We start from the raw sequence: 22,296 nt of genomic DNA, 5'->3' as shown, positions 1-22,296 counted from the left end.
TCCCTTGCAAACGCAGAGATAAACCAGTTGCCGGAGGTACATTCCTTTCTTCTCCCCCCACCCCCCCTTACTAGCTGACAACAAGGGGAGAGATCACAGAAGAAATATGCAGAAACAGCAAAGTGTTACATTGTAGCGATAGAGGAAGTCAAGGCAATCACCTGCAAGCATTTCCCCCCCTCCCCTCCAGGAGTATGGCAGGACCCAGGAAGAGAAGAGAATCAGGCTTGGGTTGGTAACAAAGGAAGGGTCCGTTAGGATATGGGTTCTGACACCAACTTTATATTCCTTCGTTTTGATCATTACTCCCTTCAAATAATACCTTAGAGCTTGGTTTCTTTTCATTTTTTCTTTGTCCCTTTTCACAAAATTCTTCAGAGCTTTAACAAGCCTCTTTTGTAAATCCAATATAGGAAAATTATCCAGATTTGTTATTGATATATCCTTTTTAATTGTTAAGATATTAGCTAGTTTCTTTTGCATGTCCAGTGTGACACCTTTTTCATGTCATTCTTGTAGCCTATCATTTTTAAACCCACTTTCAAGTCTCTTCTACAACTTCTGTTAAGCACCATAGATTAAAATTAACGTCTGGGTCTATTGTTCAAAAATAAACTTTAATGAGTCCAATGTTAAAATATTTTGTTTCATTCTGTATTTCTAAACTGAGATTAACTGATCTTTAATTGTAAAGGAGGGGATTGGACTACACTCCCTTCCCATGTTATTCTATGATTTCACTCCCATTTTTTCTGAGGACTATATGACTTAAGCAGCACTGTTCAGTAGTTAAAGATATTACATCTAGATGTGGCAAGTATGGATTACCTGGAAACTGGAACCCTAATAAAGGGGCTGCACACTATCTGTTGGAAACAAACAATCCAACGGGGCCTCTGCAAACTATGGCAGACTAAAGCATGTATGTGTAAGAAAACAAACTAAGCTTGGACTTGGTGCGGCATTTTGCCTGCAAATGTGCATCAAGGTCAACACTTGGCTTCTGTAACTTTCTGGATCCTTGCAGGATTAAACCAAGACAGTACTCTAATGTTTGGCCAATTTAAACGAGTGTCACGATAGCTTCTTTGATAACATCTGTTAGAAACAAGAGGAATGTACTTTAGATTGTTGTGGCTGGAAAGAGGAATTATTTTCTATACAGGTACTGAACAGGATTTCACAGAAGCAGGCAGCAATAGGACAGATCAACCTAGGAATTATTGGAATGATAACAGGATTGCTGCAAAATAATATATATATATATATATTGCTATATGATTTAAACCGGACAACCTCCATTTGAATTCTAGGAGTAGAAGAAGTGCAAGCATGTGTTAAACAGGGATGCTGGAAGTTTCAATCAGTTATACTTCCACTACAGTGAAAGAAACTCACCCAGCCCTTATATCTCAGGACGCCAAATCAGGAGGCCCAAATCTCTTCGTTGCTCCCTGGACAAAATACAAAGCCTTCTATTATGTTAACAGATGTACAGCCTTTTATTAGCACTCACACAGGCTGGCTCAAGGGGGCACCAGAGAACAATTTGATGCTGGAAATTATTATAGATAAAATCCTAATCCAGGATTAGCAGGGAATTAATCCCATGTCATCTTACAATACTAAAGGATGAAATGGTCCATTTTTTAATTAATAAGGCATTCTCTTGTTTTAATATTGAAAGGCATCAAAAGAAGAATCAGCTCAATATTTAAAATTTAAAAAAGTGTTCCCACTGAACGTTTCATTTCTAAAGCTAACAATTTATTCAAAATTATAGCCAGAAACATGTTTTCCTTGTGATCTTAAAAGACAGACAAAATTATTTTGCTGATCTTAAGAACACATTTAAAATAAAATCCTCAAATCATTAATAAATGCTACTGTATAGTTTCAGAGAAGAATTCCTGCCCATGAATTTATTTCCATCAACAAAAGAACATCTGTATCTTAAGAGCAACAGCAAGAGGACATCTATTTCTCAAGGGACGGACAGCCACTTCTGGTTCTCTTCAATAAGCCCTCAAAACGAGAGCAAGATGTAAGGGTGAAAACTCAAATGTCTTATTAAGGCCCTGGGAGAGAAAAGAAAAAAGCCAAAGACTCAGCAGGGCTGGCTGTAATCCAAACAGGAAGAATCACAACAGGAATCTGCATCAGCCCTTTAGAGTCTGAACATACATTTAAAAAAACGTGAGCATACTCCAAACACAAAAGAGACTTCAACAGATGCTTCTGAGCCAACCTAGTACATTAACAAGATTTAACAATTACCTTGAACAATTATATATGGCACCACTGCATTTTAACCTACCCCAAGGAATGTTAATTTTGAAAAACATTTAAGGAACATCATTTCAAGTGTGAATTTGTGCTGCAGAGCTGCGCTGTTTATCTGAAGTAGTGCTGGTAAATAATCTTGTTCAAGAAAGCCATTAAAGGCTGCGTTAGGACTTTGGAAAGTTCTCTTGGGCAGGAATTATTTGGAGTTCGCAATATTATATTATTACCTTACTCTGTGCTTCTGACCAGAATTCATTAGGGATTGAAAAGCTCAATTTATCTCCTCTTCCTAATTGAAAAGGAAATAGTCAGAGAGCCAAATATTACAGACATATAAATGAAATCAGTTAATGATTTGAGACATTGTTTGGAGTTTCCGTAGCTAGATAATGGATTGAAAGGAGGAACAGATTGCTTCAGGATTTAAAAAGCTCCACATCCATGTCATCCTCCTGAGATACCCAGAAAGGCACAGGATGACGGATAAGTCAGTTGGACCCCTTCATATCAGACATTTAAAAACATGGAACATAAACAACAACAACAATAAAAATGTCCCACCCTAATCTCACCTCTCCCAAAGTTTATACTATATACCTTATTTCTTCTGTTAGACTCCTGAAATGTTACTCGATAGCTACATTTGGTTCTGCAGCTAAGAGATTCTGCCCTTGGCTCCAATTTGGCACACTGGATCATCTATAAAACATTTAGCATCTTCTAGATTGCCAATTGTCTCATTTTGCAACCTTTTTAATGATCAAACATCTCTTTTTTATGTTTATAGCTAAATACATATACTTAAAAGTTCTCTCAACTGTAAGTGACATTTCATTTTATTTTATGGCTATACCATCAATAATTTTATTTGATTTTAGGCTCTGGCCAGTAATATATTTTAGTTAGCTTCTGCATTCCTCACATTCTCTAGTTTGATTATTTGTGGTCTATTTTATTTCTTGCATTGTCTACCTAGTGTTTTTGTGATGTATATCATATGCCTACTCCCATGGTGGCGAACCACAGGTGGCACGCAGAGCCCTGTCTGTGGGCACGCACACCATCGCCCCAGTCCTAGGCCTTCAGCTGAGTTTTATAAAATCTTTTTGCTTTAGGCCTCCGACACCATGTGCAAAAAAAAAAAGTTCAATCAATCAATTTCAACTTCTCACAGGGGGGAAAAATTCTTGCAAAGTTAGAATTGATTTTTTGAACTGCCGTTACCAGCCACGCCCACCCAATGGGCCACGCCCGCCCGGCACCCAATGATACATAAATGGATTTTGGGTTGCAGTTTGGGCACTCAGTCTCTAAAAGGTTTGCCATCACTGGCCTACTCACTGACTACCATAATCAACAAATAAAGTATTCATCAGCCTTTCTCAGTTTTATGGTTCTGGACACACTGGACTACAATTCCTATAGTTTCCAGCAAATTTTAGTCTAATGCGTTTAGGGAAAAGTAATAGAAATGTATCTTTTATTTCAGCATCTTTACATATTAGTTCAAAATTAAGAGAAAACACGTTAAGGAAAATGGTCTTAAAAATTAGAAGTCCATAAGCAGGCATTCCTTCCTTTTCGAACTCAAAAGATTTATGGAAACTGTAAGTTAGCCCAAATTTTGTGTGTGTAACAAAATGGTTAATAAAGCATTCTGATGAACTGGTAATTCCCATAGTTTACACCAAGTGCAAAATAAATTAGATTTCAAACATTCAAAGTCTTTCAAAATTTTGTCATTTTGATTGTTTGAGTTAGCAAAGCAAAAGTGCCACATTGTTAACATATGACTAAAAATGTCTGGAATATCAAACTAAATTTTAAAATTTGTAGGTTGACTGTTAAAACTTTTTTTCATTAGTGAGAACATTACTAAGAAGCATTCTACAATGATGGTCCAATAACTTATTTAATAAAATAATCTCTAGTCAAATTGTTTTCTACTGAAGAATAATTTGAAACTTACAATTACATATTCTGGCAATATTCGTTTGTATTTATACCATGTTTGCTCTACCTAAATTTCTTTGAATAACTGTGAAATATCACACCCACACCCCAGTCCATCTTTAAAAGTCAAGAAATTATTCCATCCAAACTGGAGGCAACAGGTTTTCAATCTGTAAGTTGGGTAGTTGTCAAAGAAGAAAAGTATGAGATCCTTAAATGTATTACTTACATCCTCATACATATAATGATTGCGTTTATAAAAGTGACAATATTATTCCCTTACCTAGACTCGTTGGTTTTATCAGTTCATCCAACAAGTCATAAAATGGCAACTTCTGAAGCTTTATGTCCGGATGGACTGGGTGGAGTGCTGAGGTCAGATGGGGCAGGTCCAGTTCATGTTTAGGTCCCAGAAGAGAAACGGGAAGTAACGGTGAGGTTGCCGGGTGGCCATCAAAAGCAAGTTGTGGAATGGTAGAGGACGACAAAGGGGATGACATGGATGTTGAGTGGACGCTTGGGATGGACAAGTCTGCAGAGGATATTATTTTTTGCGGGAACCGCCTCCTGTAAAGTTCTTTGATTTTCATTTGGACCGCAGGGCTACAGCCAGCCTTGAGCAGATGAAGCGCTTTAGTAAGGAGTTCGTGTTTGCGGCCGTGCTTGTTTCTTCCTGCGTAACCCAAAAGCACCTGCAGCTCAGAGACTCGGAGGCTCATCACCATTTGCTTGAAGACAAACAAAAAGGCAAGACAACGGTTATTCAATCAGAGCTGTCCGTGAACATGAGAGAGTTAAGCACAGAGAGAGAATCAAGCAAAGCATAACTTTGCTTCACGGAACATACGTTCCTCCTCCTCCTCGTCACCATCATTACCATCTTATTATACTGCACTGGGGGAAAAATCCTTCCCAGTCGTGAGTTCGTAATTTGATTAAGGAGCATGTTTTCTCTTGATTTCACAATACATTCCGGAAATAGTACACGTTATTATGGGCAGCGTTTGACAGAGCGGGATCCTTTCAACATCAAGTGAGTGGCATGGCTGTAACTCTGCCAAAAACTGTCAACCACTGATTATAATACTGCATGTGAGGGGGAAAATATAGAATAAAATTAAGCAAAACCCTGATACTTCTCTTACACAAACAAGCAGTTGTGTTATTCAGTCTGGAACAAAAATATATGAAGTAAGAGTCTAACAATCTGGCAATACATCCCAAATCACATCATTTCCAAAGTACATACAGCAGAATAAGAAAACATTTAATATCCTCTTAGGATATCCTCTGTGAAAGTCAATAGAAGACCTACTGGAAAAGACAAGAAACCAATTAAGACAATCATATTACCTGTATCTGACTGTCTTAATTGCTTTCTTCTCTTTTCCAGCAGGTCTTATAACTGGCAGCTTAGGAAGCGCCTGAAATTACAACAAACCTGAAAAAGGGACTTACGAGCCAAATTTGAAGTTCTGATGTCTACCCTGCCGCTCTTTACTCACATGACCACACTCTGGGTCCTCAGCAACTATGCTGAATGTATGGCTCTTTGCAGAGCCCTATAGTCATGTAACCACAATTTATGATGTTTCTGCTGGAAACTGGTGTTTACTTCCGGCTTCCACCAAACATTGCCCCAAAGTGAATGATGAGTTCGCTTAGCCCCCCCCCCGTGGCATTTGTTTTACAACTGCCACAAAAAAGTTGTAAAATTGGGTGCAGTCATATGGTAACCCCGTCACAACTTAAGACCAAAATTCTGGGCTCAATTACAGTCATAAATTGAGGATTACCTGTTGTTAAAAGATACTAGAAGATAAAAAGATAGTCTTAGCAGTAAGATAGAAATGTGAAAGTGATTGGTATAACATTTAAGGCATCAGGCTTGAAACTGAGAAACTGTGAGTTTTAATCCTGCCTTAGGCAGGAAGCCAGCTGAGTGACCTTGGGCCAGTCCCTCTATCTCAGCCCTAGGAAGCACGCAATGGCAAGCCACTTCTGAAAAACCTTGCCAGGAAGACTACAGGGACCAGTGCAGAGGGCCAATTCACTTGAAAGTCACACACACAAAAAGGGGAAACCCAGGAAAGGAAACAAAATTATCTACTGCAATTTTATTGTTTACCATATCATATGTCATTTGGCCACCTAATGAGAAGGAAGGACTCACTGGAGAAGAGCCTAATGCTGGGAAAGGTTGAGGGCAATAGAAGAAGGGGACGACAGAGAATGAGGTGGCTGGATGGAGTCACGGAAGCAGTAGGTGTGAGCTTAAATGGACTCCAGAAGATGGTAGAGGCCAGGAAGGCCTGGAGGAACATTGTCCATGGGGTCGCGATGGGTCGGACACGACTTCACAACTAACAACAACAAATGTCATTAAATAATTTACAATGTCACTTTAATTTTCTCTTAAGATGGCATGCTGCATCCTACCTATGCATCCCATCGGAAGCAGAGTCAGCCACAGCAGAGGTGAGTGCTGAGCGATGCTGGTGCGCTCTTGCCTGAAGAGTCACTGCCACGGCTCAGAAATCAAAAGAGTTAGGAGCATTTCATCTGCTTGGCCTCACAGATGCAGCCATTTTTCATAGGGCTAATTTATAAAAGTTTCTTTTTACTTTTTTCTTACTATTTTATTTCATGTTTTTAAGTTTTCAAAAAAAATTGTAACAGCTATTGAGGCAATGACACCTTGATTTACTTCAAAGTGTCATTACTTTAATAAGTTTTTAAATTATTTTAGGCAGATTAGTAAAATATTAAGAAATTTCCTCTGGGAAGGCATATCTCTAGATTTCCTTCCTCCAATTACAGTTAGCATGTTATGAAAGAGTTTAACTTTTCTGATTTTCAGCTTTATCACTAAGTGAAATCACTTCTGACTTCAACTTCTCTGCAGAATACAAGTGGTAAAGAAAAAAAAACCCACCACGGACAGTAATTAGAAAATTATTATGCAACTCCCCGGATGTCACAATTGAGGTCTCCCGCAGATACTCATAAGTTCTGCTGTAGTATTTGCACAGAAGGCTGCAAAGCATACATGAGTTCGTTTAAAACCATGCTAAGCACATTGATTTGTGCTTCTTAGATTGTAAGCCGCCCTGAGTCTTCAGAGAAGGGCGGGATATAAATGGGATTAAAATAAAAATAAATAAATAAATGAGTTCAGCCCTTGACAAACTGACACCTTGGGACAATCTCTGACTGAAAATAGCAGGTAAACTTTGGGGAAGGGGGAATCGCTGATAAGTGGGGTTATTATACTTAAACTCAACTGTTGACAATCATGGTTTTAAACGTTATTACTTAATGTTAAAATGGAGATATGGCAGTATATTCCATTAAAGTATCTGTTGTTTTCACAATTTGGCCTAGATGCTTTAGTGATCTTTAAAACTTTTGCATTGCAGACAATCTTCAACTTATGACCTGCCATTTAACGACCATTACAATGGCCTCCAAAAGGGTGCTTAATAGCCCATAAAGCAGGGGTGTCAAACTCATGTCACATGATGTGTTGCGACGTATTGCAACTTTTTCTCCATTGCCGGCAATGGGGTGGGCACGGTTTCGGCATGATGCATGCAGGCCAGCAGTTTGACTCCCTTGCCATAAAGCATTCTGGCTGTCATAAAATGTCCTGCCCTCCCTGTCACATGTTCACAATCTGGATGCCTGGCAACCTGTTCCAACTTGCAACTTCTTGCTAAGCGCCCTGTTATTATGGGATTGCCATTTGCAATCTTCTCCAGCAGCTCCCCCCAAAAGTAAATCAGAAAGCCAGCAGGAAAGCTGCAAATGGCAAGCCTCTCGTCCTGGAAAGCTGGATGAAATAGCTGCCTGCTTTTTTTTGGGGGGGGGGCTGAACTCCTTTGTTGGGGTGGAAAAACAGAGCTCAGATCCTGATTATTTGAGCTCTGTTTCTGCACCTGCCAAAGGAAGCCCCTCGTACACACAAAGGAGTGCTGACATCCTGCACCCGGCCCAAGGGACCCCCGTCTGCAAATGGAGGGCAGCAGAGAGCCTCCATCGGGCAGCTTCTCTATAAGCCCTTAGAGAAGGAGTCTAAACCCAAGAGGAGAGAGAGGAAAGAGCTGGTGTGGTAAGGTAAAAAGTGTTAGGAGCTGGGGTGGGGGGAGGGGAGGGGGAAGCCTGGCGCAGACCACCTCCTGAGTGGAGCCCCCCAGGTCTCCCTCTCCGCCCTGGTAGCCTGCGCTCTTTACCTGGGGCTCCGTGTGCCTTTTGACCCACAGGAGTGTTCAAGGACTGCAACTGGGAGTGCCAAGATTGGCAAAGCTGTCCCATGGGCATCATGTCGTATCTCACCTAACGACTGCTTCGCTCAGTGGCTGAGACTTTGGACTCAACTGTAATTTTAAATTGAGAACTACTTGTATTGTCAGTAGTGAAATGTTTGTGGATATAGTCCATACCACCGTTTTAAGAAACAACTAAAATGCACTGCTTAAGCAAATCTTAGCTATTTAAAAGAACTGTAGAACACAATAATGGAAGAACCACGTATTAGCCATATGAAAGAGAGACATTTTCTTTCACTTTTACTGGACACCTCAGGAAATGCTTTTCAAAGAGCAGCCATAGTGGCCTAAGGGTGAAGACGCTCGCTTCCCACTCGAGAGGTTGAGAGTTCAATCCTAGGTAACGGCGGATATTTCTCTCATAGGGCGCAAAGAAAGAATATCTGCTGCAAACTCCAGGCAGCATCAGGGAGGGCATCCAGACAGTAAATGCTCAGCTCTATCTAGTTCCCCTCCCCGACTCTACCCTGAAATAAGGGGTTACAGGTCATAAAAAAAGGGAGACAATGCTTTTAAAAGGTTGACTGTTTATATAAATAAGTTCTGTGGATCAGTTTAAACTGGCAGTGCATAAAATGGAAGAGGGGACACCAATATGACTATTCATAATCTGGAGAAAATAAAACTCAAACTCTTCTACAACAAATTGTCAACAGAGAGCTGGAGCCAGACAAACCTAATGCCAGCTATGCAGTGTCCAATGCAGTCTGCTGAAAGAACTACCCACAATTCAAACACAATCCCAAAAGCACAAATTCCAATCCCTAGCAGTGAATTACTATGAATTACTTTAAAGATAATTATTGTTCAAAAATGCAACATTCACCTTAGGAAATGAAAAAGCCTCTATGGACTTTTTAAAGGCACTGAAGATAACGTACACTGCAAACTGAAAGGGGGGGAAAAAACCTTAGTATTAACCACCCAAGACAAAAATTGCAAATTCTATCAAGTTTCTATCCTTAAATATCACCACTGTAAATTCTTAATATTTTTCACATAGATAAAATACAGAACAGATTCATATGATTTATAGCTTCTTCTATTTCCCTCATTATTTATAGTGAAAACAGTGTATGAATAATAAAATCATAAGGACTGGCAGTGACTATGAAGATCAATCTGGCCAAACCCCTGCCCAGGGCAGGAATCCTTAGATCACTCCAGACATGTTGCTTTCCTTGCAACCATCCAGATGCAGCCCCCATGGATCTAGAAGGCAGGTTAAAACCTTGCTGACTAGTTCTCTCATTCAAAAATTCCTCTTTATTTTGAGCTTTGATCTCTCTGTAAAGCTCCCCACCAGGGTTCTTAGCCTGCTCTATTCTCCATAGGATGTAGCTTCCAAGACTTCACCGTCTTTGCTGCTCTTCTCCAACTCCTTCTTGTTCATCAGCATCCTTCTTGTATTGTGCCAATCAAAACTGGATTTATTTATTATTTATTTATTAATTTAATTTGTATACCGCCCTTCTCCCGAAGGACTCAGGGCGGTGAACAGGGCAATACATATTAAAAAACAAAATACAAAAATTAAAAGCAATTAAACAACAATGCCCATGAATAAGTTAGTACACATTAAAAAAGTTAAAACAGATTTATAAAACCCAACCCCATCCCATCAGGCCAGGCCAGCTTGTTCAAAAAGGTAGGTTTTGAGATCGCACCGGAAGGAGCGGAGGTCAGGCGCCATCCGGAGCTCGACCGGAAGATGGTTCCATAAATCCGGCGCGCCCACAGAGAACGCCCTCCCCCTGGGGGCCACCAGTCGGCATTCTTTGACCGGTGGCACCCTGAGGCCATCTCTGTGGGAGCGTACTGGGCGGAGGGAAGTTGACGCCGGCCGCAGGTGCTCCCCAAGGTATTCCACACCCATGCCATGTAGGGCTTTGTAGGTCATTACCAACACCTTGAATCTCAGCCGGAAGACAACTGGAAGCCAATGCAGCTCGCGGAGCAGAGGTGTAACATGGGAGTGTCGGGAAACTCCCAACACAACTCTCGCAGCCGCATTCTGTACCAGTTGGAGCCTCCGAGTGGTCTTCAAGGGTAGCCCCATGTAGAGAGCGTTGCAGTAGTCCAGACGAGAGGTCACGAGCGCGTGAGTGACCGTACGTAAGGCATCCCGGTCTAGATAGGGCCGCAACTGGTGCACCAGGCGGACCTGGGCGAAGGCCCCCCTAGTCACAGCTACTATATGGTCTTCTAAAGAAAGCTGTGAATCTAGGAGGACTCCCAAGTTGCGAGCCCTATCTACGTGGGGTAATAACTCACCCCCCATAGAGAGGGATGGGATATCTTGAATATCCCAAGATGCCGGTACGCACAGCCACTCAGTCGTGTCAGGGTTGAGTCGAAGCCTGTTCCTCCCCATCCAGACCCGAACCGCCTCCAGGCAGCGGGACATCACGTCGAGGGCATCACTGGGGTGGTTTGGGGTCGAAATGAAAAGCTGGGTATCATCAGCATACTGATGATACCCAACTCCAAAACCACGAATGATCTCACCCAGCGGTTTCATGTAGATGTTGAACAGGAGAGGCGAGAGGACCGACCCCTGAGGGACTCCACAAACGAGAGGCCTCGCGGTCGACCTCTGCCCCCCTGCCAACACCGACTGCGAGCATCCCAGGAGATAGGAGAACCACTGAAGGACCGTGCCTCCCACTCCCAATCCCCTGAGACGCCACAGCAGGATACCATGGTCGATGGTATTGAAAGCCGCTGAGAGGTCTAATAGGACTAGGACAGAGGAATATCCCCTGTCCCGAGCCCTCCAGAGATCATTCACCAGAGCGACCAATGCCGTCTCCGTGCTGTACCCGGGCCTGAAGCCCGATTGGTACGGGTCTAGATAATCCGCTTCATCCAGAACCAGAGGGAGCTGATGCGCCAACACACTCTCAACAACCTTCGCAAGAAAGCGAAGGTTGGAGACCGGACGAAAGTTATTTAACACAGCTGGGTCCAAGGCAGGCTTCTTGAGGAGAGGTCTCACCACCGCCTCTTTCAAGGTGGCGGGGAAACTACCCTCACTCAAAGAGGCAGATATAACCGCCTGGAACCAGCCTCGTGTCCCCTCCCGGGCTGCATAAACCAGCCAGGAAGGGCACGGGTCCAATAAACATGTGGTGGAGCTCAGCCTCCCCATAATCCTGTCCACTTCCTCTGGAGTTACAGGATCGAACTCCTCCCAGATAACATTGACAAGACCACCCGTGTCCTGATCGTCCGACTCTGCCCAGTCGGAGTCCAAACCGGTCCGAATCCGAGCAATTTTATCCGACAGATGTTGACTAAACTCCTCGGCCCGCCCCTGCAAGGGTTCCTCACTCACCTCCTGATTAAGGAGGGAGCGGGTCACCCTAAACAGGGCGGCCGGGCGATTATCTGCGGACGCGATAAGGGTAGCGAAGTAATTAGACCTCGCCACCCTTATCGCAGCGAGATAAGTCCTAATATGGGTTCTTAGTCGCAATTGGTCGGATTCAGATGGGCTGGACCTCCAACCGCTCTCTAGGCCCCGTCTCCGACGCTTCATCTCCCGGAGCTCCGCGGAGAACCATGGAGCCCACTGGGATCTGCGCCGGGTCAGGGGCCGCAAGGGTACAACTCGGTCAAGTGCCTCTGTAGCCGTCCTTTCCCAGGCTTCCACTAAGGCATCTGCCGAGCTGTGAGCAGAGGAGGCAGGTGGGGACCCCAGCGCTGCCTGGAACCTCTCAGGGTCCATTAAGCGCCTGGGGCGGAACCATCTAGTTGGCTCAACACACCCACAGTGGGGAGTGGCAAAATGGAAGACCAGCCGCAGGAGATGATGATCGGTCCATGACAGGGGCATAACAATTGGAGAGCCCCCACCAAGATCATCTAACCACCGTCTACATAGAAAAACCAAATCCAGGGTGTGACCTCCCACATGAGTCGGTCCATGAATTACTTGCGTCAGGTCCATGGCCGTCATGGAAGCCATGAACTCCCGAGCTAACTCAGATGCTCCTCCCAGGGATGGTAGATTGAAGTCACCCAAAACCATGAGTTTGGGGAACTCAATCACCAGCCCCGAGAGGATATCGAGAAGCTCAGGCAGGGCTGCTGCTGCGCGACTAGGCGAAAGGTACACCAGCAGCAAGCCCAACTGCGCCCTAGGACCACACCTCAGTAAGATTCACACCCGACTATCTGGAGAACGGTGGCCTCCTGCGGACATAAGGTCTCCCTCATAACCACAGCCACTCCCCCACCCCTACCCTGAGTCCGAGGCTGGTGTAGCACCCAGAAGCCTGGTGGGCAAAGATCAACCAGGGGGATACCACCCTCTGGGCCCAACCAGGTCTCCGTAATGCAAGCCAGGTCCGCATGCTCACCCTCGACCAGATCCCGGACGAGAGGAGCCTTATTAACGACGGACCTGGCGTTCAGGTACACTAGCCGGAGCTCAGGTGGCTGCACATCCTCGCTCCCAGAGCCTTGGGGTGAAGACAGAGGGTCGGAGCGCCTCACCGCTTGTAAATAGCGGGGATGCCCTCCCGGACATCGATACGGCCCTCTGTTCCTACACCTGCTGCCATTCCCTAACGTCGTGGGAATAAAAAGTCCCATGACCCGCTCCCGAGCTCCGGAGGCAGCAGACTCCGGCTCCTCCCCCCGCGATCTGTCCCAGGCCTGGCCTGACCAGCGGTTGGTGGATTACCCCCCATTTCCAACCAACCACAACCCTCCCCCCTCCCTAACCCCACAAAAAAATTAAATAAAAAGGTAATCAGGGGCCTCTTATTAAATTTATACTGGAGGCCCCTGCCCCTGCCCAACCATCTCTCAGGGTCCCAGCAATCGGGCCCTTCATCAAGAGGAAGTGTAAAGAGTGAGGCGGGTCGCTCCCAGGATGGGGGGGCCCCCCTGAGGGCGAACAAAGCCGTGCTCGGATAAGTCAGACGCATGGTGGTTGTTAAACAAGTCCGGCAAAAAGGCAAAAAGGCAGACCCAGATCGAAACGGGAGGATCTCAAAATAAAAGGAGAATGTCCAGAGTGCCAACCCAGCTCCACTGCCACTAGAGCTGGGGAACCCCGGGACAGATCGATTCCCGCCCTCTCACGACGGTCAGAACCGGGGAGCAGCCTGGAACATACAACCGGGGAAGGCAATACCGCCTAGAGCTCTCACCTCTAGGAGGTAGCAGATGTAAAGTCTCAACCACTCTCCCACAGTGGTTGTAACCCGGGCCTTCCAAAACCATAGGGGAGAGGAGAAAAGAGGGGGGAGTTAGAGCAAAAGAGTCAGCGAAATAAATCAGGGCTGATAAGCCTGTAGAGTCACAGAATGGTAGGAGAGCTCCGGTTACACAGTTCGATTTCATATTGTAGAAAGGACCAGATGATAGTCAGCCAGGAAGGGAAACCAAGACCATGGTAATTCAACAGAACCACAAAACATGGTCTAGTCAATTTCTGGCGGCGCAGAAGTTAGGTTGTGCCTCACAAACGTCCGAGGCATCAGCGTCCGCATTCCACCACCAGGCCAGGTCACCATACCAGAGAGGCCGCGGTACTCCAACTCCCTTCGCCGCCAGCCATCTCAGACACCAACCAGAAGACATCTCCACCACTCCACATGAAATCTGACCGGTGCAGCACAGAGCAAAACTATCCTTTTTTGTAAGCTCAACATTAAACCTCTGTTGATACAGCCCATGATTTGACAACTGCAACTGCTGGCTTATGCTTAATCTTGGTATAGGTTCCCCTAGATACCCAAGTCCTTCTTACAAGTACTCCTGCTGAGCGAGGCATCACTTACCTTGTACCCGTATGTCTAATTTTTCCTACCTAAGAACTGATGTACATTAGCCTGGAATTCAAGGCAGACATAATTCAGTTTTTCAAAAAGATATGCAAATGAACTTGGATAATAAATCCAGGATGGTTGTACAATATAAGAATACAAATGTTTTCCTGAAACCAAAGATGTCTTTTTCTCATGAGAATTCAGAAAAAGAAATGCCTGCTTTAAGTAGCCAGACATGTTTACAATTATATGCTCCAAAGTACTTTTTCGTCATTGAATTTGAAGCACTGAACAATTCTAGGCTCCAGCACTTTCAGTCCTATCTGAGATTTAACTCTAGGCATTTTTGCAATCATGTCCCGCCTATCATGATATCACTGATTATGAATAGGAATTTCCACCGTCAGCAGAGCTGTTATTTTTGAGGAGCCTCATTTTATTCAATGAGTCATAAAGACATGTTTTGTATACTGAGGCAAACAAATTGGAGGGAAGCAAGAAAGGAGGCAGACTATTCAAACTGTCGATTATACTAACCCTTTCAGCCAGTTCCAATATTACTTGTTGCACGCAGTCAACACCTTCTAATGTAAACATTATCCAGTAAGCACGTCCTGTTTAGCTGCAATAGGCAATTCTGTGTGGGACTAATTGCATTATTCAGCTGCAGAATCACCTCACTTCTTCTGCTGTCTTTGTCTGCTCCAGACAATTTTCACCCTCTTGGCAGATAAAGCCAAGTTATTCACCAGCATTTCTGATATCTGGAGATGGATGGCAAAGTATCTGATGACTTCCATCTGCTTCATTTTTTATTTTTATTTTTCTGCCTTCAACTCTGTGTTAACTCCTGGTGACTGCCTGGATTAATTCCTGCAGTTTTCTTGGCAAGTTTTCAGACATGCCACAGCCTCCTTCCTCAGGCTGAAAATGACTGGCCCAAGGCCACTCAGCTGCCTGTGTGCCTAAAGCAGAACTAGAACTCAGTCTCTCAATTTTTTGCCTGGTGCCCTTAACCACTAAGCCAAACTGGTTCAATCTGCTTCATTTAGGCCTCTCATTTATTTATTTAAAATGTACATAATGCTTACTTCCTTAATAGCTAAGGGCTATACAAAGCTAATTCTAATGCCATAATCCCTGCCTGTGCAACAAAGAAAAAGTAGAACCAATCCCATTGCTTCTGTTACTGTGCAGCAGTGCTTTTCAACCTGTGCTCCGCATACCACTGGGGGTACTTTGGCACCTGGCAGGTGCTACGCGTGCAACAGACTGAAAAGCACTGTAAAAAAAAGTGTAAAAGTGTAGCAGGGAGATGAGCTGAAGCGGTAGCAGCACCGCACAGGCCTGTGGGAGAGTCAGCTGGCGCTGTGGTGTTCCCAGGGCCCCGCTGAACGCCCAAGATCGGTGCAGGGCTCCAGCCGATCGGTGCTTCCGGCAGCAAAGCACAGCCTGGGGGAGAGGAGTCAGCTGGAGCTGCACCGAAAAGTGGGGGGGGGGGGAGAGGAGAGGATATAAAAGGAGGTTTTGGAGGTAAAGGGAAAGGAAAAAAAGACAACAGGGAACGAGAAGGGGACGGAGAAGAGGAGAGGCTTCTTTGAGACAAGCAGAGGGACAGGAGGGGATAGAACAGTGTAGAGATTAGTGAAACAGGCACAAGTTTCCCATTAAAAGCGTGGTAAGTGTATGTATAGATAGTCCTCAACTTACGACAACTGAGCCCCAAATTTATGTTGCTAAGTGAGAAATTTGTTAAATGAGTTTTGCCCCACTTCACAACTTTTCTTGCCCCATTTGTTAAGGGAATCCCTGTATTTGGTAAATTAGTAACACGATTGTCAAGCGAACCTGGCTTCCCCACTGAAGAGTCCAGTTGCTACCTGAGCCATATTCCATGGTCAACTGTGCCAATGGCATTCTTTTAAAAATATTTTTACATGAAAGTTGTTATGGTCACTCTGGGATTCCACACATAAGCGTGAAAAAGCTGCTAAAGGAGAGATGGGCATCTCAATCCATTTGAACTGAAGGCAGAAGCTAAGCTTCTGCTAGAAAAATCAGCCTCTTCTTTGCTTGTCTTTAGCTCTCTTTATTTCCTGCAGCAGCCTCAAAAGTCACTTATTTTGCAGACTAGGTTACTATATAAGCAGCCTAATCTTTGAGATCGTGGAAAGTCCACTACAGCTTTTAAGAGAGCATTTGAGATTTTGCCTACAAATTCTGTGAGACTGCTGAGATGGCAGGTAGTGGAGGCCAGGGCTTCCCTGTGTTTGCTCCCTGGAACGTTCTTCCGCGACTCCATCATTTTGGGAAAATGCATGTTTATTTGTTCTGGCCTCCAGTTTGTGATTGATTACAGTGCTGTGCTTTTGGGTAGAATTTTTCCTGTAGGTGTTTTGCTTCAACTAACTTCATGATTAATCACATGCCGAACTATATAATAGTATTTTCTGTGTTTAAATTGTTATCCTCTTCTGGGAAACAATTGGGCTAATTCAGTCTGAGTAGAAGGATGCTGGAAATAAGGCAGTGAATAACAGCTGTAGCCAAGATCAGCAGATATCAGCTCAAATTGCACTTAGGCAGAATCTCCAATTTCAGAATGGAAAAGATTGCAACAAACCAGCCAGCACCTGACAAAAAAAAAGAAAAAGTGCAGTTCTGGGAATAGCTATATAGGGTCCCACGTAAGGGGTTGGATTAAAAGATCTCCAAGTCCCTTCCAACTCTGTTATTCTGTTATATCGAGGAAAACCATCTGAAATAGAATCACTGCTCAACATGACCATGTATACAGCCAAGATATTGCAATGGAATTTGGGCTGGACAAATTCTACCCTCACCATCAATAGGCGAAAAATAGTGAAAACTGAAGGAATCAAGCTATCCTATGGAAATAACATCAAGAGTCTGGATGAAGACAATCACTACAAATACCTGGGCATCTTTCAAGCTGACAACATCTGGCACCCGGAAATCGAAAAAGGGTAGAAGTGAATATATCATTAGTAAATGATCTTGGAATAAAAAAGATCTTACATTCCAGTGGAAGAAATACCATCAAGGCAATTAACATCTGGACAATTCTAGTTATTAGGTACATAGCTGGAATAGTGGACTGGACTCAAGCAAAACTAAAAAGGATGGATAGGAAGAAAGGAAAATAATGACAATTATGCCCTTCATCCACACAGCGATGCTGACAGACTCTATTTACCAAGAAAAATAGGTGGGTTTGGAATGTTGCAAGTATACCAGTTGGAAGAAAAAAAAGTCCTCTGGAAGATTATCTGAAGGACACTTAAGAAAATACACTGAAGCTAGAATGCCAGGAAGGCTTACTGAGTCTTGGAGAAACCAAACTGGCATAGAGTATAAGAAAGACCAAATGAAGAATAAAAAGTAGACTGGCAATGCAAAGAATTTATATGTCTAGTACATTAAAAAAAGAATAGCAGGCAAAGCAGATAATAACAAGACTTGGCAAAGGCTAAGAGCAGGAAAATTGAAGAAATAGACAGAAGCGCTAATCCTGGTTGCACAAGACCAAACCTTAAGAACAAAGGTATACAGACTTCCGGTTTGCATCGTAGTGACGCACCTGAGGGATTGCGGGACTCCGCACCCCACAGCTGGTTTCGCCCTGCCAGGAGACCCTAAATGGGTATAAAGTCGCCCCAGAGAGGCAATGAAGGAGGGGACCCCCATCAATCTGGGGAAAGCCCTCCAAACCGGCAGGAGAAAGGCTAGCTGCACTTCCGCAACTAGCCCAAGCTACAGACAATTGAAGCAAAAAAGCACCAACTAGAACTGATAGTGAACAATGTTTTTGGAACTGGGGGAGAATATCAATCTTTTCTCTTCTATTTTTCAACTGGATTGCCTGGAAAAGGCCCCCAAGAAGCAAAAAAAAATCTCCAAAAGTGAGAAGGGGATTACAGCCCCACCCTTCCATAGATGGAAGTGGCATTTTAATTTTTATGGGGACAGAAATATATTGAAGTAGAACTAATATAAAGCTATAGTTTGCACAAACAAAACTGAGGAAATTGTTAAGATTTTCTCTTTGAAAGAGTATTGGGATAAAACTACAAGAAAATAATTTTTTGTTTTAAAAATCGGAAAATGAATATCTTATGATATGTAGTGGTAGATCAGAGTATAGCATTACAACTGTCTTGACTGAGAAACTGGCAAGATCCTCAGAAACAGATAACAACTTGTTCCTTTGAACCCCAGTCACTCTTAGTTTAATAGAGAACAGCTGGGAACAGAGGAAAATACATTGGGCTATCTACCACAGAGTGAGAACTACAATTATTGGATTATTAACATCTATTGAGCTTTGATTTCTAAGCTTAAGAACTATTTGCAGAGAAAGAAAAACCTTGACTTTTGGCTACTTTTGTAGCGGGGAGGCTCTTGGACTGCTCTTAGGTGGTTGAACATTTTGAACTGCAAACTTTGGCTGATTGATAATTGTTGTACCCCCGAGTAGAAGAATTGTTATAAAACATTGCTTTTAGTGGTGGATTAACAACTGGGAACACATTGGATTATAAAGGCTATACATAAAGACTATAAGAACTATACAAGACTTTGCTGTATGGACCTTAAGACTAGTTGTATTAGTTAAGGCTAATCCTCAGGGATTATGGTATTTTTGATAGAATATCTGGAGGAGGGAGATAAAATGGATGCTGCATATCTAACCAAAAGTGGTAGAAAACCACATCCAATATTCTCATCTGAAGCCCCCAGCCCAGTATATCAGGGATCTGCAGGAGTGACAAGACAAGGCAAACACCTTCCAGGAGAAAATGCATGCTATGCTGCAATCAATTCAAAAGACAATTCTTTCACATAAAGAAGACACAAGAACAAAACATGATGAGAATAAAAACAATCTAAACAACATAAATGAGCAAATCCTTAATCTAAGCTTACAATTAAAAAACTCTCAGTAAATGAGGACAAAGAATGAACAAACAAGTCAGAAAACAGAACATAAACCAGAGGAAAATGACCAAAAGTTGGAGGCTATAAATGAAGAGAATTACAGTCTGGCATAGGCAAAGAAAAATCTACAAGATTTTGTTATAATACTGAAAATAGAAAATGCACCTTATCTTTCAGGACTTCAAAATACACCCGAGGACAGGAAAGAAGATCTGATAAAATGGATTATAAAATTGTTAGGAGAATCACTAGAATTTGGAAGACAAAAAAATGAAAAGAGAAGCTGGGGGAGAAGGAAAGTGGGAGTGGTTTAATGAATACAAATGGGCGAAATTCCCCCTCAAAAATACTCCATCTAAATTGTTTCCCCCATTCCAAACAACATACATAAAAATACAGAAAGAATTCCTTGGTGATTTGAATACAGAGACTTGGAAAGTGGCTTGGCAAAGGAAGGCGGCTAGAGAACAGATGTTTTGACCTATCAGATGGGGTATTACATGACCAAACATTTGTTTGAATACTGTTAAAAGAATAGATAACTTTTGGATATAAATAGATTTTATACTAAGAGGGATATGATTTATAATTAGAATAACACTTTTTATGATATGGGAAATGTAAAAATACTGGGATGGCTTATGTCAGTAAACTCTCTGGACACTTAAATGCAACTAATTTTGAGAAAATCATAACTGACAAGAATATTTTGAATACTGATGGGAAACTAAATTTAAATAAGAGCTTGAAAAACAGGATCTACATTGATTCAATAAGAAGACCTTAATTGCAAATACAACTGAAATATAAGCTGGTTAGAAAAGATGTTATATACTGTTATTATTATTTGTATAAACACTGGGGGGGAGGAGCTAGCTTGGATGGACGACAGACACTGAATTTCTGCCTCCTCTGGACCATCGCAGAGAATTGATTAAGAAATATAACACCCAATTAAGGACTATGAAAATTTAAGAGATTATGAAAAGTGAGTTACTTCCCTTGCTTTCCTCCTTAAGCTTGGATTGTGTTTAATTCGGTTTTGGACTTTTTCCCAGAGAAGCTTTGAATTTGGATGTTTGACTAAGAGACTTGAGAGGCTTTTGAAGGGTGATGGGGAGAGGAGGAGCCCTATCATTGAAGACTGATAGGAGAAAGAATTTGGAGAGAGTTTAAAGGAGTACAGCTGAAAAGATAACAGCTGATTTATAAGTGTACAGTGTGAAAGCCCGTTACTCCCTCCTTTCAGTCGAAGTGTTTTGATCTGGAGAAAGTGAAAATATTAAACACTTTTAAGACAGAGCCTTGATAAGGCGTGTGTAATAAAAAATAGTTGCTGCCTTTGGATTTTTTTATTTCTATCATGTTGCTTTCACGGAGATAAGTTGATAAGGACAAGATAAAGGGAGGAAATGAAGTGTATGGACTATAGACTGTGTAAAAATTCTTAGAAGGTTAAGAGCTCTTTTTGGTGGTTGGATGTCAAAACGCAGCCAAAGTGCAGAAAGTGTTTGGCAAAGACCCAAAGCAGGCTTAGACCTTTAGATTCATGTCTGATTCGAGTGGATGTGAGGAAAAAATCGCCTGAGAAGTCATAGACTCAACCAGATAAATTTGATATTCTCTTACAAGAGTCAACAGAAATGAAGATAAATGTAAAAGAAATGAAGACAAATATAAAGGAGGATTTGAAGCAAATAAAAGATAAAATCGATAATATGGATGTAAGAATAACAGATCTGGCGAAACAAAATCAGGATATGACACGAAATATTACAGAAGTGAAGACTCAGATGGGAGAACATGATAAGGTGTTAAAAAGTCAGACAACTATGATGCATCAGGTGAAAAAGAATTTGATTGAGATATGTGATTGCCAGTGCCGATCAAATTTACGTATATGTGGATATCCGGAGAAAAGTGAAAAAAATGAAGCAAAATTTATTCAAGCAGTACTGGATTGGGCTACCTCGATCCTCCCAGATATTCCCTTTACAAGATATGATATTGATGCAATACATAAAAGTCGGCCCAAAAAGGTTGGGAAGAAACTTGCCAAAAGATATTGTGGTGCGACTCTGGTCATACGCAAAAAAAGAGCAATTGATGTGCAAATTGCAAAACATCATCTATAATGTTTGGGGGGCATCAGATACAAGTTTTTCCAGATTTATGCAATGAGACTTTACAATGGAGGAGAGAGATACATCAAGTTTGTCAAATATTGAAGAAAAATAACATTAACTACAGCTGGGGATATCCGGGTTTTTTTAGATTTTCTTACGGTGGAAGATTTTACAGAGTTGAAACAAAGGAGGCAGCGATGAAGAAATTAAGGGAGTATGAAATCATCAATAAAGAAGATCTACAGGAGAAAGGGAAGCTGGATGAAGCAACAAGAGTTACAAGTTTGTTGTAGAGATAGAATATAAGTATTTGTAATTTTATAATATATGTTTGGGTGTAGAAATTAAGGGTAAAGATGGTCAAGGGAGGTGGAGTGGGCAACCAAAGTCCATGCAGGGATGGCTCCTCTTCCCCCCCTGGAGGCCTGAAGTGGTAGAGAGGTGGAAGATCTCCTGAAGAAGGGAAGGGGGACAATATACATGTACATGGGTGGGTAAGAGGTTATTTATATTTTGGGACAATATGCTTACTTTGTAGTTTTAGTTTTGTAAGATTTATGTTAGAGCACATATGAAGACCAAAGGGAATATGTAATATAAGGAATAGATGGGGAAATCGTTGAAGGTAGCTACATGGAATGTATATGGCTTGGGGGGGGGGGGAAATATAAATGAGCAAGAATTGAAAAATTAATTAACAAAGAGAAAATAAGATATTGCATTTTTACAAGAAACACATCAAAAGAAAGAAGGGGTGAATGAACTTAGTTTGTATTGGGCTGATATATATGAAAAGACATTTGGTACATCAAAAGTAAGAGGGGTAGCAGTCATGGTAGCTAAAAAATGTGAATTTAAGAT

At 42.4% G+C, this 22,296-nt stretch overlaps 1 protein-coding gene across 5 annotated transcripts in view; it reads right to left on the bottom strand.

Annotated features, from left to right (window-relative positions):
- Positions 1-22,296, bottom strand: part of PIAS1 (protein inhibitor of activated STAT 1) — a gene marked incomplete at its 5' end in the record, with an annotated part of 79,611 nt that overhangs the window by 33,230 nt on the left and 24,085 nt on the right. For 4 of the 5 annotated variants that reach the window (XM_081337334.1, XM_081337336.1, XM_081337335.1 and 1 more), the window contains one exon: positions 4,523-4,967. In XM_081337334.1, coding sequence (XP_081193460.1) covers positions 4,523-4,967 — 445 coding nt within the window. Of the gene's footprint in view, positions 1-4,522; positions 4,968-6,678; positions 6,807-22,296 lie in introns of those variants that run through there. The other variant, XM_081337337.1, reaches the window with a different exon arrangement.

Source organism: Vipera berus (genome assembly GCF_964194415.1).
Source record: "Vipera berus genome assembly, chromosome: 12".
NCBI classification, from domain to species: domain Eukaryota; kingdom Metazoa; phylum Chordata; class Lepidosauria; order Squamata; family Viperidae; genus Vipera; species Vipera berus.
This window is presented reverse-complemented; position numbering and strand designations above follow the sequence as displayed.